This window comes from Perognathus longimembris, chromosome 13 (assembly GCF_023159225.1).
Source record: "Perognathus longimembris pacificus isolate PPM17 chromosome 13, ASM2315922v1, whole genome shotgun sequence".
NCBI classification, from domain to species: domain Eukaryota; kingdom Metazoa; phylum Chordata; class Mammalia; order Rodentia; family Heteromyidae; genus Perognathus; species Perognathus longimembris.
Genome location: NC_063173.1, coordinates 53,448,565 through 53,461,075, shown reverse-complemented (window position 1 = coordinate 53,461,075; position 12,511 = coordinate 53,448,565). Strand labels below are relative to the sequence as shown.

At 48.7% G+C, this 12,511-nt stretch overlaps 1 protein-coding gene across 1 annotated transcript; it reads left to right on the top strand.

Moving 5' to 3' along the window:
- The first annotated feature begins 2,700 nt into the window (after positions 1 to 2,700).
- Positions 2,701 to 7,654, top strand: Mpeg1 (macrophage expressed 1). Its single transcript, XM_048359940.1, has 3 exons — positions 2,701 to 2,803; positions 4,067 to 4,184; positions 4,999 to 7,654. The coding sequence occupies exon 3, from the start codon at positions 5,059 to 5,061 to the stop codon at positions 7,207 to 7,209; it is 2,151 nt and encodes a 716-aa protein (XP_048215897.1). The 5' UTR covers positions 2,701 to 2,803; positions 4,067 to 4,184; positions 4,999 to 5,058; the 3' UTR covers positions 7,210 to 7,654.
- The last annotated feature ends 4,857 nt before the right edge of the window (positions 7,655 to 12,511 follow it).

Here is a 12,511-nt window from a genome sequence, read left to right as displayed (position 1 = left end):
CACTGCTGGACCACAGGAAGGACTCTGGCTGCTGGAATTGAAGAGTCTGAAGACTTCAGAAAGCCTTCTTAGGGTGTCACCACCATTGTGGGAAACTAGGGCTGCAGGGACACCCTCCCTGTCTCAGTGAGATCTGAGGGTGGTGGGGTTGTCCCTGGAGGGAGAACTGACAGCCAAAGTCTGGAAGCAATTGGCCTGCGGGCAACCTTCATTCTCTGCCCCGAATGGCAGTGACAGCAGCCTTGGCTAAATTCCAGGCTGAATCTAAGTGCCCCATCTGTCTGGAAGACCTGAAAGACCCGGTGACCATCGAGTGTGGACACAACTTCTGCCGTTCCTGCATCCAGCAGTCCTGGGAGAATCTGCAGGAAACGTTTCCATGCCCTGTGTGCCGCCACCAGAACGAGGAGGGGCATCACAGAAGCAATCGCCAGCTGGGAAGGATGATCAAAATCGCCCCGCAGCTCCAAGTCGGCAGCAGTAAGAGGAAGAGGCCGGAAGAGGACCCCCAGTGTGAGAAGCACAACCAGGTGTTCACCTTCTTCTCTGAGAAGGATTTGGAGCTCCTGTGTCCTTTGTGGATGGGGGACCCCGACCACAATCGCCACACGGTGAGGCCCCATCGCCAAGGCCGCCTCTACCCACAGGGAAAAGCTCCTCACGTATATCCAGCCTCTGAAAAAGCAGCTGGAACAGGCCCGCAATCCAGTACAGACCCAAAGCAAAAAACATCTGGAACTCAAAGAGATCCTGGAAAACCAGAGAAAGCAATTCACCTCTGAATGTGAGCAACTGATGCACTATGTAGAGCAGGAGCGAAGGCAGCTCTGTGTTGGTTGGAAGAAGAGGAAAAGGGCATAGAACAGAAACCCCAAGAAAATATCCAGGCCTTTAACCCACTATGGTTCCCAACTCCGAAGTCTCCTGCGCCAGGGGGAAGAGCAGATGAGGCTGCCGGAAGTGGAGTGAGTTTCTAGCGGAAGTCAAACATTTCCACAGGAATTTTGACAGGAATTTAGCCCGCCCATCTTTTCAAGTCATTTAAAGCCACATGTCTGCCTTTTTTTCTCCCCAGTATTCTGCCCTGCAAAAGCTGATAAAGAAATTCAAGGTGGACAGCATTCTAGACCCTGAGGCGGCTTATCCGAATTTGGCTGTCTCCCAGGATAAAAAAAAAAAAAGTGTGACATTTTAAGAGAAGAAACAAGTGTCCAATTCTCCAAGAAGGTTTAAAGCCAACATCGTGGTTCTCGGGGCTCTGGAGATTGGATCTGGGAGGCATTTCTGGGAGGTTCAAGTAGGGGACAGGCTGAGTAGGTATTGGAGTCTGCAAGGCCTCTTTGTCCCCAAAAGCAAAGTGGACATTGAGCTCCAAGGGATGCGTCGGCTACGAGGCTCCCGGAGCTGCTCCCAAACCTCTGTTAGATGTGATGGCCAGACCCATTAGCATTTTCCTAGACTACGGAGCCGGGGGAGCTCTCCTTCTATAACATGCCTGAGAAATCGCACACCTGCCCTTTCAGGGGGACAATCACAGAGTCTCTACCGCTCCGCATCACTACAGAAGCAGATTGCCTGCGGTGAAAGCGCCCCTCTAGTAGTGGGGCTTGAATTCAGTGCCTGGGTGGTCTCCCCTTTAGCTGATTTTGTTCAAGGTTGGTGGTACTCTTCAATTTGAGCACCATTTCTGGCTTTTGTTTTTTTTTGGTGATTAATTGGAGATAAGAGGCTCAGCAAAATTCCTTCCCAGGCTAGCTATTAACATTGGGTCTTTGGATCTCAGCCTCCAGAGTAGCTATTTACAGATGTGAGCCACCAGGGCCTGGTTTTGGTTTCAGATCACTCAAATTAGAAATAGGAAAGCTCGATTCTGTTGTAAATGTGTTCTTTTCCATCCATTTAAGTTTGATCACCTGAAACTTTAGTTGGCTATATATTGTCAAATGTCTATTTCATTGATTGATCCTTGTTACCCATTTCTCATTATTAAAATGGTTGCCATGGGAAAAAAAAAGAAATGTGTTAATTTCCTGACTTATGCAACTGTAACTCCTCTTACATAATTTTTGCAATAAAAAGAAAAAAGAAAGAAGGAAGGAAGAAAGGAAGGGAAGAAGGAAAGAAGGAAAGAATTACACAGAACATTCTTTACGGGCATTTTGTTTGTCTTACGAAGAACAGAATTGGTATTAATTGATAAATTAATCCCTCATGAACTACCAGTAGAACTCACTTCCTTGAAGCATAGTAACTGTGGCCTATGTAGGCCGATAATACAAAATTTCTGGGTTTACAGAAGACCATCAGGGTTTTAAAAGAGTAGTGAAACTCATTCTGTGAAGCTCAGCAACCAGCCTTACTCTTTGAAAATCCCACACAATGTTAGCAACAGTCCAAAATACTTCATTTCCGGGATCCTCTTTTCAAGATATAGACAGATGATAGTATCGATCTATGAACAGAACCGTGACTTTTTTGCACTGCAGCCTTATGTCTGGTTCAGGGTTTGATTCTGGGAGCCATAGAGTAGACTGAATTTTCTTTAACAGCTCTGAATTCTACAGCCTCATTCCATTAGCCTGAGGCCAGTGGGAAGTCTAAGGGTTGGGCCTGGTCCCACAGCAAGTCTGGATTTTTTGGAGGCGGGGCACTTCTAAAAGAATGACCTAGCAGCTAGCATTCGCATTTCCAATAAAACTGACTTTGGAGCCTCTGGAGAGCAGTCAGGCACGTTTCAAAACACTGAGCCCTAGAGACTGGGTGCAAAGCCCAACCCAAGCCTTCTGGTGGAGAATGTGTTGAGGTAGGAGGTTATACTTTTTCTGGGTGATCATTGTTAGCAAACTGAGTCACGAGGGTATTAAAGAAAGAGCAGAAGGAGAACTCAACAGATCAGATCAACTTAAAGGGAGAATTGGAGAGGGGAAGCCGTGGTAACCTGGGAAGAGTAGGAGACATCGGCCTGGAGAGCTGGGGGCAGGGTGGAGGGGTGTAAGTAGGGTAAAGATTGGAGGATAGGGTTACAAGTCGCTGAAAGTAGCTAGTTTAAGGAGCTGGGCTGGCTCCAGGCTCCTCTCTCAGTGGGCTTTCATATTTATATTAAGATTCTGGGCTGGAGGCTGATCCTGTAGTCAGTGGGACAAGCCTTGAGAACAATACTTTGCAAAGCAGATTCCCATCATTGTTCAATGTTCTAATAATCCCAAACAATTAATGGAGCTAGGTTTAAGTTAATCCTGGTACTTGGTCCTTGAGTCTGGAAGTATCATTCTAATTTATGAGGTCGAATAAACCTGGCACCAGCACAAACTCAAACAGCAGTCTAGGAAGTTATGTTCTTCTAAGGACATAACGAATGAATATAAAATAACTGAGCAAAGAAACATCACACTTCCTTCTGTGCACCTACACAGCATATGTGCACTTAACAGATGAAAAACTAAAGGTATAGTTACAAATACACTTATTGCAAACAGCGTGTACAGAGAAGATGTATGCGTGTTGTACAGACACACATGCACTCCTTGGCCACTGGGTACTTTGAAAATCTATATAAATCAAAACCTAGATTATCATGTGGCCTTTGGCTTTGGTCGAATCAACATTTCTTTCCTTTCTCTCTCTCTCTCTCTCTCTCTCTCTCTCTTTCTTCCTTTCTTTTTTTCTTTCTTTCTCTCTTTGTTGTTGTTCATCTTTTCCTTCTTCTTGTTTTTGGTTGAACATGTCTCTCTGAAAGGAAATGACAGCAGTGTTGGGCCCCTCACCCTCACTCTGAATGCCAGGAAGACTAAGGTTTTCCTGTACTGTCAACCGACTCCACTTCCTGCCCTTAAAAGTCTTCCCCCAGATAAAGCCATATCCAAAGTCAAGGCAATCAGGACCTGAAACAATGAGCTCTCACAAGGCATGTATCCAAAGTTTTCACTCCTGTTCTTCTGTGGCAACAGCCTGCAACCTCTAGCCAATGGGAAGCCTAAGGGTTGGGCCTGGTCCCACTGCAAGTCTGGATTTGTTGGGGGCGGGACCTCTAAAAGGATGACGTAGCAGCTAGCATTTGCATTTCCAGTAAAAAGAAACTGACTTAGGAGCTCCAGGGGAGAGCAGTCAGGCACGTTACAAAACACTCAGCCATAGAGATTGGATGCAAAGCCCAACGCAAGTCTTCTGGTGGAGAACGTGGTGAGGTAGGAAGTTGCACTTTTTCTTGGTACTCCTTGTTAGCAAACTGAGTCATGAAGGTATTAGAATAGAGCAGAAAGTTAATCCAACAGACCAGATCAACTTTAATGGAGAGTTGGAGAGAGACCCATGATGACCTGAGAGTCAGGAGACGGGAGGCCGGGCCAACTAGGGGCTGGGGTGGAAGGGCTTGGTGGATGTAAGTAGGGTAATGATTAGAGGGGCAGTGTCACTGGGAGCTGGAGGGTTCAAAGGGTAGAGGGTAGAGTCGTAGGTGGTGGAGGGTTCAAAGGACTTGGCAAGCTTATGGCGCAAGTGTTGCAGTTGTGGAAACCTATTGTTTTAAGTCCACCGCCCCAGTGCTTCTGTTTCTAGGAATTCGGGTGCCAATAAACTGGGGGTGCAGGGGTGGGGAAGTGGATTTTCACATTTAGATTAAGATTCTTGGCTGAGGACTGGGCTAGAATAATTTTGTGAAGATCCCTTGAGGGAAAGGTAGCCAGTAGGCCAAGCCTGGGGAACAATAGGAAGTACAGGGATTCCCTTAGGTTAGCCAGTGTGTGTGTGTGTGTGTGTGTGTGTGTGTGTGTGTGTGTGTGTGTACACACAGGGTAGTGAACTGTCAGAGATTTAGAGTATTTTTTTTTGCATGTCTTAGTAGAGCATACTTTGTATTCAAAATGCTAATAGGCCATAGTATTCCTAACGACTTTCATTTCCCCATTTGACAAGTGGATCTTGCCTAAAGAGGAACCTGGTGGCTTTGGGAGAAGTGTTGAAATGTCTGTTTTTAGCAGCCGCTTCCTTTCCATTTTTCAGGGTGCACCAAGTGCTCCGGCGATTGCTCAGGGCTGGTGCCCGACTGGGGTTGTCTGGGCCATGGGAGGCCTGCGAGCTGCCGTCCTCCTCCTCTGGGTTGTGGCCGGATGCTGCATGCGATCAGACTCGGCTCCAGTAGAGACTGATCCGGCCGGATTCCAAGCTTGCAAGAACGCCTTGAAACTCCCCGTCCTCGAGGTCCTGCCCGGCGGGGGCTGGGATAACCTGCGCAATGTGGATATGGGACGGGTGTTGGACTTGACCTACACCCACTGCAAGACCACGGAGGACGGGGAGTACATCATCCCGGACGCCGTCTTCACCATTCCGCAGAAGCAGAGCAACTTGGAGATGAATTCCGAAATCCTGGAATCCTGGATGAATTACCAGAGCAGCACGGCCGCCTCCATCAACACCGAGCTCTCGCTCTTCTCCAAGGTCAATGGCAAATTCTCTGCTGAGTTCCAGAGGATAAAGACCCTTCAAGTGAGAGACCAAGCCATCACCACCCGCGCGCAGGTCCGAAACCTGGTCTACACGGTCAAGATCAACCCCACCTCCCAGCTCAGCCGGGAGTTCCAGAAGGAGCTCATGGACATCTGTGACCGGCTGGAGAACAACCAGACCAGGATGGCCACCTACCTGGCTGAGCTCCTGGTCCTCAACTACGGCACCCACGTCATCACCAGCGTGGACGCCGGGGCAGCTCTTGTCCAGGAAGATCACCTCAAGTCCGCCTTCCTTCAGGACAGCCAGGGCAGTCACACGTCCATCACTGCGGCTGCGGGAGTCACCTTCCTGAACATTATCAACTTCAAGCTGGAGGAGAACTACACTTCCCAGAATTCTCTGACCAAAGGCTACCTCGCAAACCGCACCCACTCCAGGGTGCAGAGCATGGGAGGGGTTCCATTTTACCCCGGGATCACCCTCCGAGGCTGGCAGCAGGGCATCACCAACCACTTGGTGGCCGTGGACCGCACTGGCTTGCCACTGCATTTCTTCATCAAGCCCGACCAGCTGCCTGCCTTGCCTGGCCCCTTGGTGAAGAAGCTGTCGAAGACCGTGGAGAGTGCTGTGAAGCGCTATTACGACTTTAATACCTACCCGGGCTGCACCAATGTCAACTCCCCCAACTTCAATTTTCAGGCCAATACAGATGATGGCTCCTGTGAGGGGAAGATGACCAACTTCTCCTTTGGCGGGGTGTATCAGGAATGCACCCAGCTCTCAGGGAGCACGGTGAACCTGTGCCAACACTTAGAGCAGAAGAATCCCCTCACGGGGAACTTCTCCTGTCCTTCCGGCTACCGTGCTGTCCACCTCCTGTCTCAGATCCACGAGGAGGGTTACAATCACCTGGAGTGTCATCGCAAGTGCACCCTCTACATCTTTTGTAAGACAGCGTGTGAAGATGTGTTCCAAGTGGCGAAGGCTGAATTTAGGGCTTTCTGGTGCGCAGCCAGTGGGAAGGTTGCTGACAACTCTGGACTTCTCTTTGGGGGTCTTTTCAGTAGCAAGAGCATGAACCCCTTGACGAATGCCCAGTCGTGCCCAGCTGGCTACATTCCACTGAGCCTGTTTGAGACCCTCAAGGTCTGTGCCTCTCAGGACTACGAGCTGGGATACAAGTTCTCAGTTCCCTTTGGTGGCTTCTTCAGCTGCGCCGTGGGCAACCCCTTGGTGAATTCAGCTATCTCCACTGACCTAGGCGGACCCTCTCTGCAAAAGTGTCCTGGGGGCTTCAGCCAGCACCTCGCCCTCATCAGCGATGGCTGCCAAATCTCCTACTGTGTCAAGGCTGGAGTCTTCACCGGTGGCTTTTTGCCCCCTGCCAGGCTCCCACCTTATACTCACCCACCTCTCATGAGCCAGGCCGCCACCAACACAGTCATCGTGACCAACAGTGAGAGTGCCAAGTCCTGGATTAAAGACTCTCAGACCCACCAGTGGAGGCTGGGGGAGCCACGGGAGTTGCGGAGAGCCATGACCATCGTCCACGGCAACAGCGATGGCCTGTCTGGAGGGGCAGCAGCTGGAGTCACCTTAGCAGTCATGACTGCTGTGGCAGCTGCCATTGCCTTGGTCATCTATGGCATCCGGAAGTACAAGAAGAGAGAATACCAGGCACTCCAGGAGGAGGAGGAAAGGCAGAATTTTGCCACCTCTGGAGTTAGCCACAACCCAGAGCAAGGGCAAAGTCCCGCTTAAATCTCTCCCAGGGGAAACCCTTCCAGGTCATGTCAGACCCCTGTCTCTCAAGCATGCCTTTCTTTGATTACAGCTCTCTCTCAACTGTTACCTTCCCAAGTGTTGGAGGGACAAGGGCAACGAACAGCAAGTACCAAGTGGTGACTTCTTTAGCTTTGGAGGTGGGGAGGTAGGGTAAGGAATGCAATGTGTTCTGTGAGCAAGGGTGGGGAGAAGGAGAGGAAACAATTGTGATCTATTCATCAAAATCCATCCTAGGGGCTAACTCAAAAACAGGGTTATCAGATTGATCACTAATTGTCTCCACCTGAATGCGTGTGTGTACAGAGGAAGAAATGTAAACACCTGGATTTGTAAAGTGCGTTTACTTCGGAGGCTTGAACTTGGAGCCTGGGTGCTGCCCCTGAGCCTCTTTGGGCCCTACCACTTGAGCCACAGTGCCACTTCCAGCTTTTTCTGAGTGGTTAATTGGAGATCAGAGTCTCACAGACTTTCCTGCCTGGGATGGCAATCAGAGCTCTGCCTCCTGAGTAGCTAGGATTACAGGCATGAGCCATCAGCTCCTGGCTGGTATTTTATTTACTTTTGAGGCTGTAGTGGTTTGCAATTTGTGAATTTTAAGAGCCTGTCTTAAGCACTGCCATCCCTGTATTTTTTTTTTTTTTTTAGAGCAGCTTGGCTTTCGTGCTCCCAAAGGCTGACTAGAGTCCTAAAAAGACACAGGAAGTCCTGCCTGGCTGCTTCTTGTTAGCTTCAAAGGCTCCTGTCAACGGATTGTGTCATCTCCCTAGGTTACCTTAAAGGCATCTCAGTGGAAAACTGTTGCTTGTATTAATTTCATTCTTTCCTGCTGGCCCAGGAAAAAAATGACCAGACCACTGTTAGACTCCTGACTAGTCTTCAAGTCGTTAGGAAATATTTTTTTTTAACTCACACAGGGGGCTGATGTGATCAAATCTATGTCTTTAGACATAGACCACTCAGGCAATCATTTCCATTTCCCAGGCTGACTTCTCTGGGGACTGTCACCTGGCAATACTTGGGGCTTTGCATAATTTTAACACCAGTCTTATCTCGTTGTGAGTACCTCTGTATCTTCATCAATGTCTCTCCAGCACGTGTTTTTTTTTTAAACTTACTGTATTTACTCATCAAATTCAGTGTCATTAGTAAGCTACCTTCTGTGTAGGGTAATTTGTTTCCCCCTTGTTTAATGTTCCCAATTAAGGGCTTGTACTGACTGCAGACCCCTCTAAGGAGTTTTGAGTATTCAAGTCTGTGGGAATCAAGCATTCATTTCTCACTGAGATTCAGAAAAGCAAACAGCAGAATTTGAGCTTGGTACTCCTTACTGTCTAGCCAAGATCTGATTCTGTCATCTTTTCACCTTACCCCTGCCTCTGGATGTTTTGTGGGTTCTGGGAGCTTTATATGTACCAGCTGAATTAACTATGTTCCTACAAACACGGGACTGATTTTCCTCTGAGTTCTTTGACAACTACTGTGTTGGAAAGGCAGAATAGAGCCAAAGACTCCCAGACTTTTTGTGACCTTCCCATTGAAACAGAAACTTCTGTACACCCTTACAGGTCTAACAAATATGTATTTGTGTAAATGTGCATTAAAATATTCATCATTGAGCCCTGCCTCAGTGCTTATCCATATAAAATTGGAAATTGAGAGTCTTCAGTTCACATTCATGAAGCACTTGACAAAGTCAGACCCACAGGGCCCTGCCAGGCTCTGCCTCCCTCATTGATGAAAAGACCAGTCTTGGCCCCTTAGAAAGCCCTACTCTGTGGATTACTGATTTGGGTGGCAAAAGAGGCTCTGCCTTTGCATTCTCTCCTTATGTATTATTTGCATTCATGAATATCAAACATTTTATTTGAAAAATAACCACTTGTAAATAATTAAAACATATGCCATATTTTGGTCAGGTGACCAGGGCCTTTAAGAAGTGAACGTGTGCTATCTTAAAGATCATCTTTCGGGGCTGGGAATATGGTAAAGTGCTCACCTCATATACATGAAGGCCTGGGTTCAAGTCCTCAGCACCACATATACAGAAAAAGCCAGAAGTGGCGCTGTGGCTCAGGTGGTAGAGTGCTAGCCTTGAGCAAAAAGAAGCCAGGGACAGTGCTCAATCCCTGAGTCCAAGCCCCAGGACTGGCAAAAAACCCAAAACCAAAAACATAAAGATCATCTTTCTCCCACAAGTTCACATAGCATTTCCCCTACCATGTGGTCAATTTCTTGGGGGGAGGCAGGTGGTGGAAGGATAGGGAGAAGAGAGAATCAAATCAGGTCAAATATATTAATAGAAAAAAAGGAAAAAGACTATCCTCTTATGTGCTGGAAGGGTTGTGGTTGTTTTCGGAGCCGAAGGGAAAAAAGGAAGCAAACAAAGCGTCTAAGGTACAGCAATCTACCAAAACCAGTTTGCGGTTGTTCATTTGCCATTTATTGTTCTGCACATACACCTCATGAGCACCAGGTGGCGATGTCCTCTCACAGAGCAACACCAAAAAAACAACATACAGCAGTTTACAAACAGAACAAATTACACTTGGACATGTAACTGCCCCCTCCCAGAAGCTCCCACTCAAGTGCCAGAGACCATGGACAAGGAAAAGGGGCAAGGGTCCCCTCTTTTGACACATGGGCCTTCCCCCCCACAATCCTCTCATGCACAAAACAGTGTAGTAACAAGTACTTTTCACCAAGTATGAAAGCACAAAGAAGTCCCAATTTTTACCAAAAAAGAAAAAAAAGAATGAAAACACAAAGGCACAGGCAAACATGTACATATCTTATAACCTTTGAAGGAATGAGTATCTGACCAAGTGTGTCTCCAATCCCAGGTGTTGTCCCCGGAGACTCAGGAAGGGAGAACTGGGCTGCTGGTGCTAAGACCATGACAGGAAAAGCAGGGGAGTCCCCTACTTAGGCGAGGAGAGCAGAGCCTCTAGTGGGAAACACCTTGTATCCACATAGTGGGTGCCCAGGGCTCTACTGGCAGGGCTCACCCTGAAACCGAGGCTGTACCTTTCTAAGGTTGGCATGAGGGGAAGGGCAAGGCTATGCCCCTTTGTCTTGCTGGCACAATTGTTAAGACAGGAGACCCAAGATCCTTCCTGTGAAGAAAGTCCAAGCAGAGCAACACGAGCATGAGGTAACCCCTACTGAGCATCCCCAGAGAGCAAAGAAAAGTGGGGTGCGGGCACAACATAGTCCTAGAGGGAAAGGCTTGAAGGCATGAAGACAACCCTCAAAGAAGTATTGCCCCTGGCACATGGACTCCTTAAGATACCCTCTGGGGTTCTGTCCTTGCCTTTCTCCTTCCCACTTATACCTCTTCAGCTCCATGAAGCGCTTCCCTGCTGTCTATTGCCAGCTTTCAAAGCATGTCTTCATTTCTTGGCTGGTTGTGTGTTCATTCTTACCGACAGGCCTTCATCCCAGTGGCCAAGAAGCCCAGCAAATACTTGACATGGGTGCTGAAGATGACACTGATTCTACCATGAGGCTGTCCAAGGGAACCCAGCAGCGGGAGGAGGGCAGTTCTGATGTTTGCTTCCTAGCGGTGGCAGGAACTTAGCTGGAGATTTAGTGAACTCAAGACCAGTCTCTGGGTCTGCTCTGCTGGTGAGACAAATCAGCAACCCACTGCTAGGAGAGACTGGGGCTAAGAGGACAGGAATCATTCCTCCCATCAAAACTCCCTCTGATGGAACAAATGAATGCCCCTATAGCCATTTAGAGCATGAAGGAAGATTCAGCACCAGCAAGTCCCAGGGAGCTAGATGATGTGACTTCAGGTGAATTTACTGGCTGCACCAATATCAAAATGGCCCCCTGGCAGGCAGCTACAGCGCTGGCTCTCACAAAAGCTTCGCCTTCATCTTAAGTACCATTGTTGAAGGTTCCTTTGTTTCTACTCTTCCTAGCATTAAAAACCTTCCAAATCTTAAGAAATATATATGTATATATATATATATATACGATAAACCTCCAAAACATGAGGTATATATATATTCAAATTAGTATCCAGAGGAAACTTCCTCCAAACAGCTCAAAAAAACCTACTTTCCAAGATGGAACTGGGTTTTCTGGATCTGGGTTTCCCTTCTTGATCCCTCCCTCTTTCCTTCATGACTCCCAGTCCACTCTGTAATGGGAGCCAGAGGTAAGAGGAAGTTGGGAGGAGATGAACGGCATCCCAGACAGCATTTGGGACACAGCCCAGGTGCAGGCTGGACCAGACCATGTGTGATCCCAACCTCGCTTACGAATGGGCGGAAGAGGCTTTGCCGCCATTCTAGGTCAATTTGTAATTGATGGGGGGTGGCAAGATGGGGAATCCAGAGCCATTTCAGGGCTGGAACTAGGTCAGTTGCATGAATATAGACTGAAATCCTCACAGAAACATACACTGGATGCAGGTTGGCTCTGATCCAGTCTCGAAAACCAATAGAAAAAGGCAGTGGGGCAGAAACCAGCTCTTACCTCATCCCCTCTCTCCAGGTACTGTTCTGACTCCATCGGGACAAGAGTTCATTATGAGATAGTCAGGCACAGGATAAGGAAAAGCTACGGGGCTGGACCCTGACAACTTGATCCCCATGGGAACTGGGGTTTGGCATCTTGTGAAACAGTTGAGGGACATGGTGGGGCTCTCCACCAACCTGGCCCAGTGACACACACACACACAAGCACACACGCACGCACGCACACACATATACATATGCATATGCACAAGTAGTACAGAGCCTCGTGTGGGCTCCTCTCACAGTGACTTCATGAAACTCATGGCATCTTTGAGCTGGTCTGGGGTGAGCTGGGAAGGAGGCGTGGGCTCCTCTCCCTGAGAACAGTGCAGATGCTCCGTACACTGCGGGTTCTGGTTCCATCCCAGAGGGCTTGGAAAGAGTGTTCTGCGATGCCATCCCAGAATCCTTCCATCCACCCAAGAGAACCAGACACCTCTTTGGACCAGGCCAAGGGGGGGAGGAGGAGGAGGAGGAGGAGGAGGAGGAGGAGGAGGAGGAGGAGGAGGAGGAGGAGGAGGAGGAGGAGGAGGAGGAGGAGGAGGGAGAGGAGCAGGGAGAGGAGAAAGACAGAGAGGAGGAGGGCTGGGGCTGGAGAAGCCAAGGGCTATGAGAACAGTTAAATGAGGGGCTGTTTTCCGGACCCACTCAGCACGTAGTGCTTCCTCACTCTACACCAAGGCGGTGGCTGACTTGCGAGCATGTGGCAGTGGTTGAGCGGGCCTTCTCCCTCTGCCTCCCCCCAGCCTGGC